Below are 23,848 nucleotides of genomic sequence, written 5' to 3' on the forward strand. Positions count from 1 at the left end.
GGAGGCTCGTGAAGGACGCTACTGGGCAGTTGGAGGCAGTCGCTCTCCAACAACAACGGAGGGGGGAGGAGTGATGCTCACAACAACGAGCGGAGTGCCGGGTGGCTAAAGCACAGCAAGTTGGCTCAGTAGGGGGTACAGGTGGTGCATCAGCCAGTCATCCCAGTCACTCGAGACGTGGCACCTGGGTCTGCCCCGTGAGCTCCTGCCAAGCGGAAGCCCCGAGCTTGTAACCCACATGCAGGCCCGGTGCTGCCGTTTGCGAAGTCTGCTGACCTAGGGGGGGCTGCTGCTCCCCGACTCCCCTCCTCGCGCCGGGTCGGCAGCCCCGCCCCCTCCGTATCCTCCCTGTGAGGCTTAACTCGCGGCTGGCGCTCGGCCACCTGGAATTAATCCCTCGCCCCCCCGCGTCCCCTCCTACAAACGTTAGCAGGAGAATCCCAGCACGTTGTTGCTCACCCTCATGCACGCGCGGCCACTCAAACAGGATGTTGGATGCTTCCACGACAACGTGTATTAATCGCACGCACGGAGCGGAGGTCAGGGGTCAAAGGGCAGTGACAACACTCGCACGCACGTTGCTGCTGAGAGTATGTAATGAAGATGATTTAAAGGGCTGTGGGACGGGCATTCGGCCACCATACACTCTCCCCACACTCGCAGAAACCACACAAAACTGTTGTTGATCACTAACGATTTATTCTCGGTGTATCTGATGCTAAATATCACGTTGCCCGGAGCTGAAATTAGTAGGACAACAACCTATTTCCCGCGGTCTGAACACCGCCCAGAGCCGCAATTAGTAGGACAACAACCTATTTCCCCGCGGTCTGAACTCCGCCCGGAGCCGAAGTTAGTAGGACAACAACCTATTTCCCCGCAGTCTGAACTTCACCCCTACGTAACTCAGTGCTGTAATCAGTGAGGAAACTACTCTGTCTCCTGACGGTTTAAACCCAATCCGCCCCACCTATTTCGAATTACTCTCTCGAGGGATTCTCACGCTGTTCGCTATCTCTCCTTCATACTCATGGTTCGATTTGTACGGAGCTCCTGCGGGCCAGTCCTCGCTGCACTGCGACTCGTCACACGGACGTTGGAGTGGCTAGAGAGTCGGCCAATTGCTGACTTACGAAGGACACGAACTGACTCTTCCCCCCCTTTCTCTTGCCTTTTATTGTGCTCTACATCAAATAAATCTTTGGCTGATCTGGCGGTCTCCTCGGCCAATCAGGTCGCTTGCTCGGTGATGTCAACACACCCGTGCCGGTGCTCTCAGTGACGTCCGTTTCCCTCTCTCCATATCAAAGGGTTTGTCGCTATGCTACCAACTAATCAGAGTACCTGCCCTCGTCCAGCCGTTCGTGGCCCAGCCCCCTATCTGTCTGCTAACCCGTTGTACAGTATGTTCTAACCGTGGTGGCTGAGTGGCCCCGCCGTGACCATGTAATTTCATGGTAATTCATGGCGCCGCAGTGCAATTTGACCTGGGGGAATCGGTCAATTCCCTGGCTACAGGAAACCGCGGAGGTATTCCCACAAGAGGGGCTCCTGGTGAAAACCTGGGGCCAGGTGACTTCCCCCGAGGTCCTACATGGGGGTGTGTGTATGTGTTCATGTGGGAGGCCGTGGGGGGAGAGCAGCGTCGGCCAGGCTGCTTTGTGGGTTGGCATCGCAGGTGCGGTGCCGGCAGAGTGGCTTCGCTGCTGTGGCATCACACGTACACACCTCGCGCGCCACGTGGCGACCGCTGCCACTGGGTCCCTCTTGGGCTGGACTGAAGCAGAGATCGTTGAATAAACTGCCACTCAATTTACAACCGAAATAGATTTCTCCACAAATCTAGCTGTTACCTGATGAAGGTGGTTGTAATTATTGGCGAAATGTCGCACTCAGATTGTAAATGTTGTGGCTTGGCTCTCCAACACGCCGGTGTGCCATACTACAGAGAAATTGGCATGTTCTATTTATGTGACGAACTGGATGTGCTGGGCGGTGGCGGGTTTAACAACGCATATGCACAATCTAACCAAAAAAACCTGTATTATGGATAATATTGGTTGCGAAAGCCTACTACGTGTTAAACCAAGCTGGTTGTTGTTGTTGCTGCTGAAATCGCCTGGCGAAATGTCACTGAAACCTTGCCGCGAAATAGTAAAAGTCCAAGCGGGTTTTACTCTCCCGACAGCACGTGACCGGTGGGTGCTGAAGTCGTAAACTTAATTGGGCAAAGTTTTGTGACTCACGTGACAACACTTACACAGGGCACTTCTCGATACACCACACCGTGTCAATCCAAGTGGTTTACTTCGCATTCTTGTACAGGGGAAATTGAGTTATCAGGTCCATACGGCATAGAGACGTTCCAATACGGGCAAAAAAATATATAGTTGTTTGTGTTTCTCCCTTGTGATGGGACTTTGTAGGACTCGGCCTCAAATAAGTACCTAATGCGGTGTTTAAACATCACTAGTGGGATTAAAAAGGTGGCTGGGCGTGGTTGCTGGCCGGCCTTCATAGGGGCTGCAAGCTAACAGCACTTGCTTTGGCAGCCCATTGAGGCTACATGGGGGATCTTTGTCTTTCATTTTTAGCGGTCGTCGGCGGGCGGGTGGAGTGAGTCCAGTGATTTATGCCAGCCCCAGGGGCACGTTTATTGCGGTATTATTGCAAATTCTCTGAAGTGTTAACATTTTTTTGAAGCATACTGTTTTTATACGACCTAACCCAACAAACCTGTATCATGGATGATATTTCGTCGCGAAAGCCTACCACGTGTTAAACCCATCTCCTTCATTTCCTCTTTTTCCAGACCGAAGGCGAAAGTCAAACTGAGCCCTCAGTGCCGGCAAACCTTGACGAGCATCGCCAGTGACCCTCTGCCACAGACGTGAGAACAGATCGGTTCAACATCCGGACGGGGTGGGGTGGGAAAAGTTTTGGTGGTGGTTATCTATGGAGGCTTTAGGCCAACATTGGCGTGCTGGGCCCTCCGTGACCTCGGCGTCGGTGCAGTGGAACGTTAAGTGCTTGGCCACGCTCACCAGGTGAGCGACTAGGAAGCGATCCACTTGGATCACTCACCGGGTGAGCGATGGAGGGAACGTCGCTCGGATCGTTCACTGGGTGAGCGACGGGGGTAGCGCCGCGGACACGGGCGGCGGGGGTGGTGGTGACCCCGCTCTGTCTCTTGCCTTAGGTTCAACGAGCAGTCGGTGGTGGAGAAGATTCTGAAGGTTCGCGATTGTCCCTGGCTCGAGAACCGCACTGAGATCGACGCCTTCCGGTAAGGCGTCTCAGTCTCGGCATGCACGACGGCTGGCTGGGTGGGTGGGTGTTTTGGTGTGGCCTGCACTCACGGCGCCCGGCCACCTTTGCGCGGGGGGAGGAGTCAAACCCCGGGGGGGGGGGGGGAGGAGGGGGTCGCTGGGTTCGCAACGCAGGGTCGCTAACCGCTCCCCCGTGAGACACACAACAAACGGACAAAGATCCCCCATGTAGCCTGCAACAGACTGCCGGGGCAAAGTGAGGTTAGCGAGCAGGGCCTACGAAGGCTGGCATGGCGCCTTTGTCTCCCCAACGGTGACGATGGTCACGCGCACCACACCGGGGATTCTCATTTGAGGCTGAGCCGACCTAGGGGAGGGCTCATGGAGTGGCTCAGGCAAGATGTTGCCGGTGATGCCGGCCAGAGAGCGGCAGGGTGGAACTCGGGGTCTCCGACGGGTTACCGGCGCAGGGCGCTAATCACTCCGCCACCCCTCCTCCGTGAGATCTACGGTGGGGGGGGCGGGCAGGGGGATGGGGGTAGGGGGTGTGGGGGGGGCACTCGGGCCGGTGGGGGGGCGTAGTGGGGGGGGCGGCGTGCGGGGGGGGGGGGCGGGTGTAAACGGGTGGAGGCAGGGGGTTGGGGGGAGGGTAGAAGGTGGGGGGGGGCAGGGGGGCGGTGGGGGGAATACACTGGGGGGGGGACACGGGGAGTCACGGCCTTCGTTTTGATTGGTTGAGACCGCAGTTGCACGGAAGAATCCGGTGAGCCGTGAAACTCTTCGTTTTTTTTCATTGACACCCACGGACCAGAGCGTTCGGCAATGGGCGGGCTGGAGAGTTGCGACCGAGTGAGTTGGTAGTGGGTGTATCGGGTAGACAGATAGACAGATATCTAATAGACATATAGATAGCAGATAGACAGATATATAGCAGATAGACCAATCAATAGATAGTGGATAGATAGATCGTGGATAGACAGATAGATAGCAGATAGACAGACAGATAAGAGATAGACAGATCAATAGATAGCGGATAGACAGATAGATAGATAAATAGTGAATAGCCAGATCGATAGATACATTTTTAAAGATTCAGTCCTGCAAATGACTCCTCTCACACCTCCGCTGACGGAGGAGCTGCAACAGAAGAAACCCGAAGCTCCATCCACGCTGATCACGCTGCTCAATTCGAGCTATTACTACTGTAATTCGTTCAATTGAGGCGCACACTTGAACTTGGAGGCAACATGTTTTATTAACTAACATAACATTAACTCTTAACGCTAACTGGATAACGACATAGGGTGGTGAATCACCGTTCCTATATTAAACTATATATATTGGGGGGGGGTGGCTATTTACACACTGGATGGGACAACTACTAAATCGGACGAGGACAGCCTGGTCCACGTGCGCAAAGGCTGAAGACCGAAGACCGGAGACCACGATGACGGAGGTTTCTTCCCAGAGATGACCAACCCCGGTCCCCCCCGGGGCTCTGCTTTTATTCCTACGGCTTGGCCACGCCCCTTTTTCCAGATCCTTCGCGACGGTTCAGGACCCACATCACATGTTCCTCTCACCCCCTCCCTGATCCTCGTTACCACCTCATCTGGTCACGTGCCCCCTCGGCCTCTTCACTGGTGTAATAAAGGACTTTACCACGCACTGCTTGGTCTCCGTCACTCTTTATTCGGGTTGACACCCGCACCCCGCTGGTCCCGACATCGGACCAGCTGCTCCTCGCGACACGCCCCGCATGCGCTCTTCCGTCAGTCTTTCCCGCTCCCCCGCTCCGCACACCGCTGGCCGACGGTGTGCTGAAGCCCCTTGCAGCCACGTGGCTGATGGCGCAGATTCCCTCTGGCCACCCAACGTGGTCCCGCTTCTTCACTCCAACAACTGACCCAGAGCCCTTCCAGGCTCCCACCTATATCCCCTTTGTAACGGGTTCCGGAGACACTTGTAGAGGTAACTTCTTTATTACAATCCAACAGCACTCCAACAGTCCTGATACTCTGTTACAGCCTAAGTACACAGCCTAGATACACTACTCTGGCTACGCTCTGGAACTCGCCCTCACAAGGACGTAGAGCCGGGAGTTCCAGAGTCCCACCACTGACCCTCACAGCGTCCCAGGGTCCTCAGATGGCTGGTCTTGCGTCTTGGGTCTTGAGCTACAACTGGCTCTGATCGTCCAGGGAGCTCCCCTTTTATGCCTAGTCCCCAACGAGGGGTGGGGCCGTGTGCGCCCCCAGATATCCCACAGAGCACACACAGCCCCCCCCCCCCCCCCGTTGGTGGCACCAAGGGGCTTAAGCGCCTGGGCCACCCGGGAACCCAGCGCCTGGCGCCAAGGGGCCCAAGCGCCTGGGCCACCCAGGGTCCCAGAGCCCCCCAGCAGCCCCTCCCCTCCCATGTCACTACACCTTCACCACGTGACCCTGTCTCCTCCCTCACACCACGCCCTTCCGAACCTTCCAGATCTCGCCTCCCCATCGTGCCCTGCTGGTCCGCCCCTAGGTTCCGCCCCCGCTCACCTTGCTTCTGATTGGACCCAAGGTGAGCGGGGACCTTCACATACGCCCCCATACTGGCTCCGCCCCCCAATACCCCAGGCCGTATGATTGGCCCAAAGGCCAGCAGAGAACCCCGCTTGCGCTTGCATTACACTGGTATGCTCACTCAGGTGCCAGGGAGAGGCTCCACACATTCAGTACCACTCACACGGTACTGTCGCTATACTATAGTGCCATCATCAATGACACTACACTACTATTACTAATACAACTAACACTATTACTACTACTAATACTATTAATACTAATGCTATTATTACTGATACTATTACTACTAACACTATTGCTACTATTACGGCTACTAATACTATTACTACTAACACTATTTCTACTATTAATACTACTAATTCAGTAATAGTATTAGTAGTAGTATTCGTATTATTAGTAGTACTTTACTATTAATGCTATTACAACTACTAATACTATTACTACTAACACTATTGCTACTAATACTATTACAACTACTTATACTATTAATATTAATACTCTCATACCCACGTCGCCCTCTCACTGTTCGCCTGCTGGCGTTCTCCCGTCTGGCACTAAAACATACATTTTACTTTTTTTTTCACTTTCACCAGGTGAGACCCCACTGAGCTACTCTGTAGCTCTTTTTCAGAACCGACGTGGCCATCACAAATGATAGCTCAACCAAGTCGACTTATCATCATCATCACCGTGTGGAAATTTTATATCAGCCAAATACCCTAAATGCATGGGTGGAGGGTGGGTGGGTAGGTGGTGTTTGGTTGGTGGTGGGTGGAAAGTTGGTGGGTGGTGGTAGTTGGTCGCTGTTGGTGGGTGATGGGTGGGTGATTGGTGAGTGGGTGGGTGGGTGAGTGAGTGGGTGGGTGGTGGCTGCGTCAGTGGCTTTCCGGTTTTTTGAACCCCTACCTCGAGATTGTATTATTTTTATGTTACCAGGTGTAAGACCTCCACTGAGCTACGTAGCTCTTTTTCAGAAGCGACCTGGCAATCGCAAATGACATCTCACCTGAAGTGGGATTATTATCATCATCATCATCGTGTGGCTATTTATGGCAGCCAAATACTCTAAACGCGTGATGTTGATTCTAAATGTGGAGGGCAAAACCGGAGGGCCCGGAGAAGAATGCACACAACCATGAGGATGAGAGACACCGCAAACTGCAAATATACAGCAGCAGGCGTCACGGTCGGGTTTGAAACCACGATTTATTGCATCCCGGGCGAGCGAGTTAACATCTCGCCACCATGGCATACACTGGTGGGACAAGGCCATAGGCGAGTAAGTATAAAAATCAAGGCATGTATTATCCGAGTGTACTGTACTAGTAACGAATTGGCATGTTCTGTTTAAGTGACAAACTGGCTGTGCTGGGCGGTGGGGGGTTTAACAACGCATTTATATATACACAATCTAACCCCAAAAACGTGTATTATGGATGATAATGGTATCGAAAGCCTACTAGGTGTTAAACCAAACTGGTTGTTGTTGTTGCTGCTGCTGCTGAAATCGCCTGGTGAAATGTCACTGCAACCTTGCCGCGGAATTGTAAAAGTCCGAGCGGGTTTTACTCTCTCGGTGGGTGCTGAAGTCGTTAACTTAATTTGGCAAAGTTTTGTGACTCACGTTTCACAACTTACACAGGGCACTCCTCAATACACCATACCGTGTCAACCCACGTGGTTTATTCCGTATTCTTGTATAGGGGAAATTGAGTTTTCAGGTCCATACGGCATCGAGACGTTTCAAAACGTGCCAAAAAAATTATATTTCGATTTTAAAGCTTTCGTGACTGCAGGGATCCATCTTCTTGGTTCTTTCGGTAAAGTCACGTAGAAGGGAAGCAATAAAATAATAAAAATAAAACATAATAAAATAAAATAATTCTCACGACGTTTCGGCTACAACGCAAGCAGCCGTCCTCAGGTGAAGAATGAGACACTACCAAGCTAGGAGCTTATATATACGCTGCGTTGGAGGTGCAAGAGCGCCTTAACAAAAAGAATGTGCATATGAAGAGGAATTTAGCATATTCATGGGAAATGCGTAGGAGGTGGGTGGGGGGGGTTTCATAGTCATATTATGCCCATGCATTATGCAGGATCAACAGCACCAAGGGGGGGTGCAGTAGCATTAACAAAGGAAAAGAATGTTAATAGTATGTAGCTGCAGTTACTAAACAACGTAGAAAACTAAAGTATAAACTACATAAAAAACTAAAGTATAAACTGCATAGCACCATCAGTATACTTACTATACTCTACAATAAGCTGAGTTACTAACAGCAAGTAATACATTACAATTCTACGTCGTAAAAATTATATAATATGCTTCCATCTAAACTTTATTCTCTTACATCACACGAGCATACACCGTACTATATACTGCCATAGATAAACCCAACATTAATTTATATACTGTATTGCTATATACCACCCTATACCTTATACATTTTAATATAACACTATGTATTATTCTACTCACCCTAATGTGTATCACACTGCTATATGTTTACTATACAATTACGATACTATATATTACTTTGTACATTGTGCCGTTCTTGCTTTCATAGGTGCTACAGCACATGCCCCAACAGTCTGTTACAGGATGAACGGGGGATATTTGGCTTTGTGTGTGTCTGTGTGTGTCCGTGTGTGTCTGTGTGTACGTGTCGGTCTGACGTAGCAACGCGTGCGAGGGGAAACGTCAGATGTTCATTTTTCACGGTTCAATTGAAGGTAGGCATCCTGTTTAACCCTTCTTTCGCCCGCATGACTTCCAACCTCCAGAAATAATCCCACATAACGCAAACCCTACACTAATCACTTTAGCCAGTACCTGTGACAGGAGGTCATAGAAGGCATCTGACTAATCGGCTTTGCCTGCATCCCTCCACGGATGTTCGTCTTCGGTGGGGGCATAAGTAACCACGACCACCACTCCTCGTCTCCGGTTGATGGGAAGGCGAGCCCAAAGTAGCCTTGGGCTTACAGCTTCCCAAACCTCACCGCCACGCTCCCACACCCCCTTCATTCTTTTGTTCAGCAGAAGAGCCACTCCCTGTTGTTTGGCAGTCTCCTGCCCCGAGTAGAGGAGTGTCCACCCCTCATGGTGACAGGAGCCAGTCCACCGGACCTCCTGAATGCCACAGAGATCCAGACAGTACCGGTCCAGCTCCCGACAGAGGAGTGGTAGCCTCTTCTCCGCAGAGAGCGTTCGAACATTCCACGCGGCCATCCTTAGTGGCTTGTTGTTGTTTCTGGAGGAGCCCCGAGAGTAAAGATTCAATCTCCTGGCTCCGCCAGATGAGGTTTGGCCAGGAGACGTCATAGACGCCTGCCCCCCCGGGACCTCCGGCACAAGCTTATTAGTTAGATATTTTAGTCGTGGATTAGTGGTAATTTATTGAAGGTGGAGGGGTTACCAGCCCCTCGCACCCGTCCAAAGCCCCCATTTAGCCACTGTGGTGCTCACAGATGTCATGAGGGGAGAGGCCAATCGGAATTGGCCCTCCCGCCCACAGCACTGTCCACGACAGCGTTGCCCGTCCGGCACTGCGAGGAGGTAGGGGGTTGTTTTTGCGCACCCGCTCACAGGGTCGCCTACTTCTCCACCGCAGACCACACCCAGGCGGGTTGCTCAGTCGGCACTCGGCCGACTACTACCACAACCACTACCGTACACCGCAGTGAAGTTTTCCACGGCAATGCCGTTACGGGATCTCGGTTACCTATCCTCCTGAGCTGCCCAGACATGGAAGATGCCGATTTCCTGACCATCCGGTGTGGAACCCCCGGAGAGGCTGGCGCCCCACCCTTGCCCCCCCATGGTGAACTCGAGTGCACACGCCTCCCGCTCTTGCAAAAGCGCATAATAGCTCCTACTACCTCTATCATCGGTATCATTACAACGATGATCTACGTCCAAACAGAACACGCGTGGCTTAAACACAGCCGCCCACAAAGCTCGCCCCTTGCTCACAAGCAGTTCCTCTCCCGTCGTCATCACGTGACCTCTTTTCATTGGCACGTGACCTCCCTGTGTCGTTACGTGACCTCTGTCGTCACGTGACCTCTGTCGTCACGTGACCTCCCTGTGAATCATCCTCGGTGTGCGCAGGGAGCTCTGTGATGCAGCAGCAGCCGCATATAGAACATGGACAAAGCAGTCGCAGACAACGACGCATCATGCGACGAGCGAGCAAGTGAGCGAGCATATTCGCAGTCCGGGCTGAAGAAACTGACTGCGTGGCAGTGGGGACTCGGTGGAGATGGGAGCTGAGCGTTCCTTCGTTCTTGAGCGACGGTCTCACCGGGCTCTATCTCCACAACTTCTCCATCACCATAAAATGGTTGACCAATCGGCAGCCATCCCTCGACCGCACTCAGGCATCATCGATCAGCCTCCCATTGTATCTGTACCAGATGGAAATTCCTCCGGTACAGCCATGGAAAACCTTATTAAACTACATGGTCACGTTAAATCACGTAGGAGCCTGGGTGACGTTAAATCACGTAGGAGCCTGAACACATCCATGTCGCACCCCAAGGTGAAAAGAGAATGGCCCTGGGCACCTGGCCACGTAGCTTTACCCCGGGCCTGCCCACCATCATGAAGGCCCTTAATGATTGTGAGTAGAGAGTCGAGGGGACTCCCCCCCCAACATGTACCACCAAACCCTGTAGCCATAGCTGGCTGTATGCGTTACTCCACAACAGCAGGAGCATCAGTAGGAGTATCAAAAAATATCAATGCACCTTTAAAGATCAGCACACTAAATCAAAACACAAGATCATACTTTGCAGCGGTCATCGGGAGCGAAACATTTTATATTAGGCCACTGAATAGCAGTGGCAGCTAGTATATAAGCAATCGTCTTCAGGTGAGAGAGAGAAAGCTGCTGAGACAAGGTGCACCAAGGTAGGTGGAGCTAGAGATGGTCCAACCACAGAGGCTGGGGCAGTGGCCTTTGTATTGTGAGAGATTAGCCTCTCACCCACGGCATTGTTGCTGCATTGGCATTGTTGCTGCATTGGCGGAGGGAGGGAAGGGAGAATCGGTGTCAGATGAATTAATCCACCGCCACTCCGTTATTCAATCCGAGTTCTAATCTTAGACTCGGCCTCGTTCAGCAGACCTCGCGAGTGCCAGGGTTGCAGGGGTGATTTGTAGTTAAATGTTTTTAAGTTTAAAACTCAATTCACTTTCTTCCAGTTTGTCCTGTCGCTGGCTGATCGGATGTGTAAACAAAATCCTCGTGATTGTTTTACGCGTGATAGACAAAATACGGGAAGGATGCGAATTCTCTGATGAATTTAGCTGATTATTATATTCACCATGGCGTCTCCCGTCATGGTTCTGTGCGTTGTTTACGACTGCAGACGATTTGTGGAACTGGAACCCACGTCTCACAGGGAGGACCCTAACCGATTAACATCTGCCAAATCACCAGCAGTGACACAATAAAAGGTAAACTGCTGATTAGCCAGTGAATGATGAAACCAGTCGGTGCCTATAAATATCTGGCAGATCACCAGCAGTTGCACAAGCGAAGCCTGCCTGCTGATGAGATGAATGTCAAAACTGGTGCTGAGCTTTGATCCGTCTCCTCGGTTGGACGTTTCCTCGGACCCATTCGCTTCCTCTACTGTCGTTTCGTTTTTAGTCCTGGAAATCGTGCAGCGCCACGGTAGCAAGATGTTTACTACCTAGCCCGGTATACAGGAGGTCGTGGTTCGATTCTAACCCCGACGCCTGCTGCTGTATATTTGAAGTTTGCGTGTCTCTTTCTTTCTATCCCCGTGATCACGTGGATTTTGCTCCTGATCCTCCGGTTTTGTCCCTCCACATTTAGAAACGTGCGTTTAGAGCAGCCTACACCTTTCACCCCTGCAACATGCACCCCTTTGGCTCTCATAAATGGCAGCTTGCAACCCAGGGGGTGTGTGCACCCCAGGTTAAGAACCACTGGTTTAGAGCATTTGGCTGCTGCCATAAATCACCACACGTGATGATGATGATGTTAAGCCCACTTCTTTGGAGCTATCATTTGTGATAGCCCGGTCGCTCATGAAAAAGAGCTATGTATCAGCTCAGTGGGGCCTTGCACCCGGTAAGATAACAAAAAATCGCTACAAAGAATAGTTTAAAATGGTAAAAAAATATATAGTTTAAAAATAGTAAAAAAAAAACGATTTGAAGTTGTTAAAATTGTTTAAAAACTGTAAAAAAATAGTATTAAAAATTGTCGTCATTCTTTTGCAAAACAAAATAAACTGCCCAAGTAATTAAAACTATCAAAATACCGTACATTGCAGGAGTAACTGATAAACTAGCCAGATGTTTGGAAAAACAAAACATCAGAGTCAGATTTGGCACGGTACATAAAATACAGAATCTAATATCTGGTATAAAAGATGTATTACCGAAGCTATCAACAGAAGGTGTGTACGGGATTAACTGCATGTGTGGTAAATGTTATGTTGGGCAAACGGGACGAATGATCAGCACGAGACTAAAAGAACATCAGAGAAATACTAAAGTCTCCCAAATGCAACTGCCAGCAGTAGCAAAACACGCGTGCCAACAAGGACACTCAATTGATTTTGATAATGTTTTTAGTTTTGTGCAAAACTAGCTACTACTGGCCAAGACTAATTAGAGAATATATCGAAATTTAAAGAAATCCAAATAACTTTATCCATTTGGATAGCTACCGGCTTAGTGCTGCATGGAAGCGAATAATCAAATAATAAATTATTAAAATGCATGCCTACAACTGGAAGCGTACTTCAATAGGGATTACCGTTGGTAGGGCTATTTTAATATACACAATAGACAGGTTCAAAGGGCTCGCATAATGCACATGCATAATATAGGTTGCCTCAGTAATCCATCACCCCCCCCCCCCCCCATAATTGTGCAAGAGCGCAGAAGGGTGGTCAACACATCTACGCGTCTATATAAGGAACGAAACAGTAAGACTTTTCCACAAATCTGGCTGTCGCCTGATGAAGCTCGTTTTAATTACTGATGAACCGTCGTATTCAGTTTGTAAATGTTGTGGTTTGGCTCTCCAACACACCGGTGTGCTGTACTAGTGACGAATTGGCATGTTCTGTTTACAAGACAACCCTTACTATCTTGATTTGAAGCTTTCTTGACTGCAGGAATCCATACTCTTTGGTTCTTTCGGCAAAGTCACGACTTTTCGATCGCAACACAAGCAATCGTCATCAGGAGGGACAACCACAGCAAGAAAAAACTGCTTAAGTGGGAGATCTACCGTGGCACGAGGTTATATAGGCCTCGGCAGTAGGGGGGTGGGGGAGAGATGGGGCAGGGCAGAAAGTTGACCCCACGGCAGCACTTGGAGAGATCTGAGAGATCGGCTATACGGGGGGAGAGAATCTATCGAAATTGAAAGAACACTTACTAGTTGGCTGTATCGGGTGGTGGCGGGATTTTACGACGTATTTATATATTTACACAATCTAACAAAAAACCTCAATTATGGGAGAAAAAAATAGTAACAAAAATTGCTTTTAAAAAAGTTTTAAGAAATGTTTTTTTTTTTTACAAATTAATTCCTTTAAAAATGTTTTTTTTTTTAACAACGGTTTTATTAACAACTTCGCTTAACTCACGGTTGAGAAGTACTTCAATTGTGAATGAGAAACGTGCCGCCTGCTTTTGTGTGAGCCGATTCCACAATATAGGGACCGTGACGTTTTTGGCCCAACAAATGAAAAATATTAAATAGAAACAGTAAAAAACATTATTTTTAAAATTATAGTTAAAGAAAGTGTGTAGTGAGTCCAACTGAGTCGAAGAAGTTGTCTTGGGAGCAACACTATTTATTACATCAATTCAACACAACATAACGTAACCTATACTCGGGTGTTGAACACCCATCTAACCACGCTACGGCAGAACTAGACACTGTCCCGCTATTCCAGTCCGGACCACGAGCTGGGTCCCGGACCGCGTGGCTAGAGGCTTCTTCAACCCGACGTGGGTCTTCACTCACCAACAGTCAAAAACCCCGAGCCCCACATGGGGCCCCCGTTATATCGGCCTGGGCTGGACCTGGCTCCGCCTCTCGCCCCGCCCACCTCGATCTCTCTGACCCTTTCCGGAAGGCTCCCGAGAGCTCTTCTATACCACGTGACCACCCGGCGACCCCCGTCCACCAGTGGCCCCCCTCCAATATCATCTGGTCATGTGTCGGCAGGTCAACCAACGTATCATGCCCCAACGTAACCCCGGCTGGCTGACACTCTCTCTCGCTCCCTCACTGGGAGCCCGCACCGCGGACTGTACGTGGTGCCTCTGCGTCGACCAGCGCTCACCCAAGCACAGCTAGGGCTGGTACTACGCCCAGTAACCGGGCTGCACATTGACAACATATTATCCGCCGTGGCCTCGCAAGCCCGGCACCACACAGTGACATTCACAGTTACTACAAGTGTAAAAAAAGTAAAAAGATTTTTTTTTAACTTGTAATACAAAATTGCGAAGAAAAAAACTGCTGTCAATATCTCTATATCTCTCTGTGCTTCGTTCTCTTTGTCTCGTTCTGTCTGTCTCTGTCTGTCTCTATGTCTCTCTGTTTCCATCTCATACCACACACTTGTCGGTGATGTGCACGTCCTCTTCGAACGCTGGGGAGCCAGAAAAGCCCTCTGTACCAGCGTGGACGGCACCCTCATGTTCATCTTCTGAAGCGCTCGCTCGTCACCGTGGCGTGCGCGATGACCACCACAACCACGTGACTTTTCTTTCGTGTTGTGCGCGGTGCTTTAGCGCCACGTCGCGTGGATTTATAGCGTTTATTTTCATTTGTTTGCTGGTGACTGTGTTTCATATCGAAATCGCCTCCAGTGCTGTTGCTGCTGGCGGCAATAAAAGTTGTTTAAAAGTCAAAGTCTGTCTCCATCTATCTCTCCGTCTCTGTCTCCCTTTCAATGTAACTCTGTAAGTATCTCTCTGCATCACCCACTCTCTAGATCTCTCGATCTATGTTTCCATCTCTCTCTGTCTCTCTCCGTTTCTCTCTCTCTCTGTCTCTCTCTTCGTTTCTTTTTTTTCATCTCTGTCTTTCTCTTTCACTGTCTTTCTGAATATATCTCTCTGTCTCTCTTTCTCTCTGTGTCTCTCTTTCTCTGTCTCACTCTCTCTGTCTTTCTCTCTATGTCTCTCTCTATGTTTATCTCTCTATGTCTATTTCCGCCTCTCGCTTTGTCTCTTTCTGTCTCTTTCTCTGTCTGTCTCCACCTCTCAATGTGTCTCTCACTCTGCGTTTCTCTATGTCCACACCTCTCTCTGACGTATCTCCCTAATATCTCTCTCTGCTGTCTGTTGTTTATCTCATGTCTCCCTGTCTCTCTCTCTCTATCTCTATGTCTCCACCTCTTTCTGATGTCTCTCTCTGATGTTTTTCTCTGATGTCTCTCTCTGCATCTCTATCGTTCTGGTATCAGGTCGATTCACGCGAACGCAACGGGAGGAGCGAGCCAGGTAGTGATCACGCGAAGAAACTCGCCCATCAACACGAGCATCGTCTTCGACCAGAAGAAGAAGACGCTCGTGGTGGATGCCAAAGTCACGAATCTCTTCCTCAAGGTGCGACCCTGGGGGTGGTGGGGTGGGGGGAGGAAGTGCTATCGCGCGCCAACCACACGCACAGAGACACACAGTGATATACACACACAGTGATATACAACCGCCATTCGCCACTAAGTGGCGGTGACGTCACCACGACGCTTGTGCCAGGCCATGTGCACCTTGAGGCCACGTGAAGTGTCGAACGGGCGCTGGCAGGAGGTCACAGGGCAGACTCAGGTGCCACGGGTCGACTGAGATGACGAAGATGACTGGCTGATGCACCACCTGTGCCCCCTACTGTGCCAACTTGCTGTGCTTTAGCCACCCGGCGCTCCGCTCGGTGTTGTGAGCGTCGCTCCTCCGCCCTCCGTTGTTGTTGGAGGGTGACTGCCTCCAACTGCCCAATAGCGTCCTTCATGAGCCTCCTCTACAGAGGCCGATCTTGACACCGCTGGTACCAGTCATCGGCAAGTCCACTCAGATCCACGTCCTTCTGTACCACATCACTCCATCTCTATTCTAGCCCGTGCCGCGCCCGTTTAGCTCCCTCGTTCCAGCCGAACAATATATGTTTAGGCATGCAGTGGCTGGGCATGCAGACTACATGACCCAGCCAACTCAGCCTTGCCTGCCCGAGGAGCACACCAATGGGACTTTGCCCAGATCTCTTAAGGATTTCTGAGCTCCTCACACAATCCAGCCTGGTTAAACCCAGGATGGATCGTAGGCAGGCCAGCCTACATGTTTCTAACCGGCGCTGATGTTCTATTAGGGGGGTCCACGTTTCGCAAGTGTAGAGAAGGGAGGGAATGACTGTGGCCGAGAAGACCTGAAGCTTCGTGCAGAGCGACAGACCAGGTAGCTTCCACACAGCGTTATGCAACCGATGAAAAGATATTTCCGCTCGACTGATTCGCAGTGAGACCTCTGCTGTTAAACTGGAGCCGGTCATTAGCACACTGCCCAGGTATGGGAAACTCTCCACTCTCTCCACAACTGCCCCATCACCGATTGGGAGTTGTGGGGGTGGAATGTCCGATGGTACAAAATACCCAGGCAGGTGCTTAGTTTTGGTGGGGCTGATGGTAAGGCCCCACCTCTTAGTGGCACGCTCCAGTCTCAGCAGCAGCGTCTCCAACTCTTCCTCTGAATGAGCAGCTATTACCAAATCATCGGCATACACAACGTGGTAGGGGGCAATCACTTGAATGCACCCGGGCATCGAGCAGCCTCCTATTATATCTGTACCACCCCCAGTACAGCTATTGAAGGCTTCACGAACTACGTGGCCAAAATAGATGTTAAATAATGTGGGAGCCAGAGGACATCCCTGTCGCATCCCAAGGTGTACAGGGAATGGATCCGACTCCCGGCCACATAGTTTTACCCGGGCCCGCTCACTATCATGAAGGTCCTTAATGGTCGTGAGCAGAGGGTCAGGGACTCCGAAAGCACGAAGAACAGCCCAGAGCCCAGGCCTACTGATGGTATCATAGGCCTTGACCGGGTCAATGAAGCAGAGATGTAGGTCTTGTTGGAATTCTCTACACCTCTGTTGTAGCAGACGGATAGAAAATATGGCATCTGTGCAGGACCGCCCTTTCCTGAAACCGCATTGGGGCTCTGCAAACCTCTCCTCAGCGTGCCTAGCAAGGCGATGTTGAATAATATTTGCCAGGAACTTTCCCGGCACACTGAGGAGTGAGATGCCCCGGTAGTTGTTACAGTCTGTGCGGTCCCCCTTCTTAAAGAGGGGGACCACCAGGGCATTCTTCCAATCCTGCGGAACCCGTTCAGTGGTCCAGACTGTTGTTATGATGTCATATAGGGCAGTCTGTGCACAAACGCCACACTCCCTCAGCATTTCGCTTGGGAGATCATCTTTGCCCGGTGCCTTTCCTGGTCTCAGATTCTGGATCGCTTTCAGTACTTCCTCAACAGATGGCACCTCAGCCAGCCACTTACAGGGGGTGACTTCTTCCAATATTTGAGGCACCGCAGCCTCAGCAGGGCCATCCATCACTTTGTGCCACGATGTTTTCCTGGCTGAGAGATTTTCCCTCCCCCAGGACCTCACAGAAATGCTCAGCAAATCTGCAAACTTGTTCGTGGGAGTCGGAGATTGGATCACAGTTTTTTCCCTCATGATGGTAATACGGTATGGCGCTGCAGGTTACTTTTTTGATGGAGTTAAATAGTGATTTGTGATCGCGGGCCACTGAGGCAGACTCCATCTCCTCCGCAACCCGCGACCACCACCCATCCTTGCAGCGCCTTACGGCTCTCCGAACCGCCGAGGGAAGGCTGCGGTAAGCCTCCTCATTCTCTGACGTGGGATGCTGTAGCGAATGAGAGTGGGCCTGTCGCTTTTCTCAACTATCTTGAACACCTCCTTTGTCGGCCAGTGTCTCTGGAGAGGTATGGACCACGTACCCAAATCAGCCATTGCAGCTGCATGCGTCACAGTCCTAAACCTCGCCCATTTACCCTCGACATCAGGAGGAGTGGGGGACGATGCCAACCCCAGCCGCAAGCGATGATGAGATTCTCGCTTGCAACTTTCATCAGCTAACTGAAACCAGGCCACTTTAGGTTGGAATGGGGTCCTGGGTGTACACCCACCAATGGCAGGCGCATCTTACAGATGACTAGTCGATAGTCAGGGGGCAGATTAGCTCCACGGTAGGTCCTGGTGTCAAGGACATGGGCTCGCATCCGCTGGTCCGTCACTATGTAGTGCACAAGATGTTCTTGCTTGGACCCTGCATGCATCCATGATGTTGTGTGAATGCGACGATGCCGGAAGAGTGTGTTGGTAATTACAAGCCCATGGGCTGCATAAAAATCAAGCAGCCTCCTACCGTTGTTATTGAGCTGATCTGGCCCATGCCCTCCAATCACTCCAGACCAGGTGCCAGCATCATGACCAACTCGGGCATTGAAGTCACCCAACAAGATGACTCTATCCCGAGTGGCCACTTTAGCCAGCACCTGTGACAGGAGGTCATAGAACGCATCTGACTCATCGTCTTTGCCTGCATCCCTCCACGGATGTTCGTCTTCAGTGGGGGCATAAGTAACCACGACCACCACTCCTCGCCTCCGGTTGATAGGAAGGCGAGCCCAAAGTAGCCTGGGGCTGACAGCTTCCCACACCTCACCACCACGCTCCCACGCCCCCTTCATTCTTTTGTTTAGAAGAAGAGCCACACCCTGTTGTTTCACAGTCTCCTGCCCCGAATAGAGGACTGTCCACCCCTCATGATGGCAGGAGCCAGAACCAGTCCCCCAGACCTCCTGAATGCCAGAGAGATCCAGACAGTACTGGTCCAGCTCCCGACAGAGGAGTGGCAGACTCTTCTCCGCAGTGAGCATTCCAACATTCCACGTGGCCACACGAAGTGGTTTTTAGTTGTTTCTGGAGGAGCCCCGAGGTTGAAGATTCAATCTCCTGGCTCCCTCAATTTGGGTTTGGCACGTCATAGACGCCTGTTCCCCCGGGGCCTCCGGCACAAGCTTATTAGTTACATATTTATGTTCAAGTTGTGGTTTCGTGGTAATTAATCGAAGGTGGAGGGGTTACCAGGGGGTTACCAGGGGATTGTTTTGCCGGACAATGATATACACACACAGTGACACACAGTTACACACGCACAAATATCCCCCGTATGGACTGAACAGACTGTTGGGGCAAGAGCTGTTAGCAAGCACCTACGAAGGCTGGCATGGCACAAGAGGGTGTTGGGTGGCCAGCACCACGCCCGGCCACATTTGTTTCCCCAGGGGCGATGTTTACACACCACTCCAGGCACTTATGAGGCCGAGTCAACCTAGGGGAGGCCCACGACCGGTTCAGATAATCATCACCGGTGTTGGTGGCCGTGAGCGGGAATCGAACTCGGGTCGCCGGGTTCGTAGCGCGCTAACCGCTGCACCACCGCTCCTCCTGAGACTACGGGGCAGGCAGGACAATAATCAATCCGTGTTCTGTTTTTCGGTTGAGCCACATCAGAATGTTTTATTCATCTTGCAGAAATCCGATGAGCTTTGAAGCCCTTTTTCACAAACTAAAACTACTGTTTGTATATTGTTGCCAGGTGTAAGGCCACACTGAGCTGCTACGTAGCTCAACGAAGTGGGCTTATTATAATCACCACGTGGAAATTGATATCAGCCAAATACTCTAAACGCACGTTTCTAAATGTGGAGGGAAAACCCCGTGGATCCGGAAAAAAATCCACGCGACCACATGGAGACACGCAAACTCCAAATATACAGCAGGATCGCGATCGAACCCATGACCTCCTGTACACCAGGCGAGGTAGTTAATATCTCCTAGCCACCGTGATGATGATGAGAGACACGCAAACTCGAAATATACAGCAGGCGTCAGTGTCGGGATCAATCCCACGACCTCCTGTACACCAGGTGAGGTAGTTAACATCTCGCCAATGGTGTCCAGTAGGGATGGGGCAGAAAGTTACAACAACCAACAATATAAAAAACAGACCGGAGTACGAAGTACAACAAAGGTTTTAAAATCATCTGAAACTAAATGACTAAACTAAAACTAGACTGTTGTTTTTATTGTTACCGGGTACAGGAAGGCACAACTGAGCTGCTATGTAGTAGCTTCTTTGGAGAAGACGCCTGTCACAAATATGCATTCAACGCTCGTCAGGGAAGCGAGCTGGCCAATGGGTCTCCAACCGATACCCCTCTCCCAGTGCCACCTCCACCCATGGCTACGCCAGCTACCAACCTACAACATGGCTGGTCACTATGATGATGATGATGACGAGTGATCATTGATGATGATGGCTAATGATAACTGCTGCTGATGATGGCTGATGATGGCAGCTGATGATGGTGATGTGGCAACAGGAGTTCCCCGAGCAGAGTGGGCGCTACCTTCGCTGCGCCGTCGTGGGGAATGGAGGGATCCTCGCCAATAGCTCCTGCGGCTCCCAGATCGACGCGGCTGACTTTGTGATCCGGTGAGAGGGGAGGGAGAGTGGGGAGGGAGGGAGGGAGTGAGGGAGAGTGAGAGAGAGTGTGAGAGTGAGTGGCGAATGGCGGTTGTTGTTGTGTCTATAAATGTGGGCAGGGTTGAACTCGAGACATATGGGCAGAGTTGAACTCTAGACGTGCGGGTAGGGTTGTGGCTTACCCCCTTCACTGTCCACCAGATGCAATATCCCTCCCGTGGGGGGCGACTTCCAGGACGACGTGGGAAGCAAAACGGACATCGTCACCTCCAACCCGAGCATCTTAATTAATCGGTGAGCAAGCGAGCGAGTGCGCATGGCCGCGTGTCGATGGTCGACTCAGCAGTGTGCATAAAACGACGCCAACTGGGGAGACAAAGGCGGCCCCGGCAGTGGCGCTGGCCCAACCCACCCAGCCAGTGTGCCGCGCCACTGGCTTTTACAATAGCTGCTCCTCTTTACGAACAGCACTTGCCCCAACATTGGAGGATCTTTGTCAATTGTGTTGCCTCGGTCGACTCAGCCTCAAGTGAGCACACCGGTGTGCCATGTGTGTACTAAACGTTGCCATTGAGGAGACAAAGGCGGCCCTAGGTGCGTTGAAGGCCCAACCAACCCACCCGGTGTGCCCGCACCACCGGCCTTCACAATTGTTGACTCACTAACAGCACGTGCCTCAAAGGCTACACACGGGGGAATCTTTATCTTTCATTATAGTTATTTTTTTGGGCTATATCGCGTTAATATAAACGTTATGTGATTAAACCCACCACCACCCGACACAGCCAATTAGTCAGTTTTAGTGTCACGCGAACATAACTCAGCCAATTCGTCACAAGTACAGCCGCACCGGTGTATTGGAGAGCAAATCCATGACATTTACAACTCTGAGTCTGACGTTTCGCAAGCAATTACAACCGGCTTCATGAGGCGGGAGGGCCGGATTTCTGGAGACATCCTCCCTCCTCCTCCTCTTCCGCTCCTTCAAGAGAGGGCTAGATGTGACGACGTTCCTTGTGAGCTCCTCACTGAAGTCAGTGGCGGGGGGGGGGGGGGATTTGATTTGCACTTTGTTTGCAAGGGCCTCTGTGCCGTGAGCAGAGTCGTCCAATAGGAGGTAGGTGGGTGAACGAATCGGGGGCCGACCGCCCTGGGCCACGCCCCCTGCCCTCGCACTACAAGGTCTGTCGAACCCTGGTGATGCTTGCCGCCACCAACTCGGGGTGGCGGTTATCTGAACCGGTCCTGGGCTTCTCCCCTAGGTCAGCTCGGCCTCAAATGAGTACCTGGGTGTGGTGTGTAGTAAACACAAAGGCGGCCCGGCCATAGTGTTGGCCACCCACCCCCTCGTGTGCCGTGCCGGCCTTCATAGGTGCTCACTAACAGCACTGGTTCCAAAAGTCTGTTAAGACTATACGGGGGATCTTTGCATTTTTATTTGTAACCCCATGTGCATTTATACGTGTGTAACCCCGTGTGTGTAACCCCGTGTGTGTGTGTGTGTAACCCCGTGTGTGTGTGTGTATGTAGATTCGAGTCCCTGATCGGGAGAAGGAAGGAATTCATCAGGAAGATGTCTTCTTACGGCTCCAGCATCCTGCTCATCCCCGCCTTCACCGTGTCTGCATTCACGTCGCTCGCGTACAGGGTAACCACGGCCCACTCACATCCACCGTGTCCACCAGTGTCCACCTGTGCACCACGTGTCCATTCTGGATCACACGTGGCAGCGATTCCTCACACCCCCGCCCCCCTTCCTCCCCCCACGCCCCCCCCCCCCCCCCAGGCCATATTTACCCTGGACGACTTTGAGTCCCAGCAGCGCGTGGCCTTCTTCAACCCCTCCTACAAGAGGGCCATCTCCCGCTTCTGGATGGAACGCGGCGTCAATGAGTCGCACCTCACCTCGGGCCTCATTATGGTGACGATGCACCACGGGAACAGTCTCCAGTGTCTTCCAGTGTCTTCCGTGTCTCCCCATGTCGCCAGCGTCTCCCAGTGTTTACCCATGTCTACCAGTGTCTACACTCTGCCTCCCAGTGTCTTCTAGTGCTTCCCAGTGTATCAAGTGTCTGCCAGTGCCTCCCCATGTCTCCCAGTGTCTACACCTCTGCCTGCTCGTGTATCCCGGTGTCTTCCAGTGTCTCCCATTTCTCTCAGTGACTCCCAGTGTCTACACCTCTGTCTCTCTGTCTCCCGTGTCTCCCAGTGTATCCCCGTGTCTACACCACTGCCTCACGTGTCTCACAGTGTCTCCCCGTGTCTACACCCCTGCCTCCCGTGTCTCCCAGTGTCTCCTTTTTGTTTCATTTATTCAATTTATATTTTGAGTAAAAACTCGCCCCAATTAGAGAGGGCATCGCAATACGTTATGGTATAAATTAAACGAAGGTAGTCCTCCTACCTACATGTTGCACACTCGAAATTAAGGACGTGGACAGGTGATCCAAATCGATGGCAAACACATTGTGATAATCTGTAAAATGCAACAGCACGTGTGTCATACAGACATTCTCAACCGAGTCGCCATTAACCACGTGACTGTTGTACAGGTCAGGTTACTCAACAACAGTTTCCCTTAAACCCAATTCCACTACTGATAAACCATCTTTGTCTTTAATCATAACCTTTACACTTCACTATTCGAATATTACTTTAATCCTGAGCTGTATGTCTATCTATACCATCCTCTTATATTAGTATCTTACACCCATTATATGTACTGTATATGTACTGTATACGTACTGTAAAAAAAACATTTGGGTCCTTTTCCTGTAGAATGCAACAGCACGTGCGTCACAAACACAGCAAGTCGCCATTAACCACGTGACTGGTGGACAGGTCCGGTTACTCAATAACCCTGCCAGCCACCTACAGGCCCGACTCAGTACCGCATGCTGGTGTCCACACGAGCATTGATGTACTGCACAGGACATAAGGGACCTTCACAAAACCACACTTTACTCCATTGCTGCACGAGGAAATAATTTAAAGAGTGGTCAATTCATAATGTGCCACATATAAAATCAACACACGTACCAAAATATCGACCACAGGCCAAAACGGGCAGGTGTCGTAGCACAATCAGATAGTGGTTAGCACTGAAGCACAAATCAAGAGATAAGATCAACTGGTTTTGAGTCAAGGTGCAGCTCTGGCAGATGCAGAGGGAGCAGCCTGTGTCTCCCTGTGTCTCCCCATGTCTCCCTATGTCTCAACAACACACGTTTAAATATTTGGCTGCTGATGTAAAGTTCCACACGATGATGATGATAATAATAAGCCAATCTTGATTTGAAGCTTTCGTGACTGCAGGAATCCACACTCTTTGGTTCCTTCGGTAAAGTCACGTAGGTATAAAATAAATCACGACGTTTCGGGCATAACACAAGCGTCCGTCATCAGGTGGGAAAGCATGGT

At 51.0% G+C, this 23,848-nt stretch overlaps 1 protein-coding gene across 2 annotated transcripts in view; it reads left to right on the top strand.

The window, feature by feature from the left end:
- LOC133356969 (alpha-2,8-sialyltransferase 8E-like) overlaps window positions 1–23,848 on the top strand; it is a 55,244-nt gene that overhangs the window by 18,672 nt on the left and 12,724 nt on the right. For both annotated transcript variants that reach the window (XM_061574698.1, XM_061574699.1), the window contains 7 exons: window positions 2,813–2,890; window positions 3,200–3,286; window positions 15,317–15,458; window positions 20,301–20,437; window positions 20,630–20,722; window positions 21,959–22,076; window positions 22,215–22,349. In XM_061574698.1, the coding sequence (XP_061430682.1) occupies window positions 2,813–2,890; window positions 3,200–3,286; window positions 15,317–15,458; window positions 20,301–20,437; window positions 20,630–20,722; window positions 21,959–22,076; window positions 22,215–22,349 (790 nt within the window). The remainder of the gene's footprint in view (window positions 1–2,812; window positions 2,891–3,199; window positions 3,287–15,316; window positions 15,459–20,300; window positions 20,438–20,629; window positions 20,723–21,958; window positions 22,077–22,214; window positions 22,350–23,848) is intronic.

Source organism: Lethenteron reissneri, chromosome 56 (genome assembly GCF_015708825.2).
Source record: "Lethenteron reissneri isolate LAM-NWPU_2019-01 chromosome 56, ASM1570882v1, whole genome shotgun sequence".
Taxonomy (NCBI): Eukaryota; Metazoa; Chordata; class Hyperoartia; order Petromyzontiformes; family Petromyzontidae; genus Lethenteron; species Lethenteron reissneri.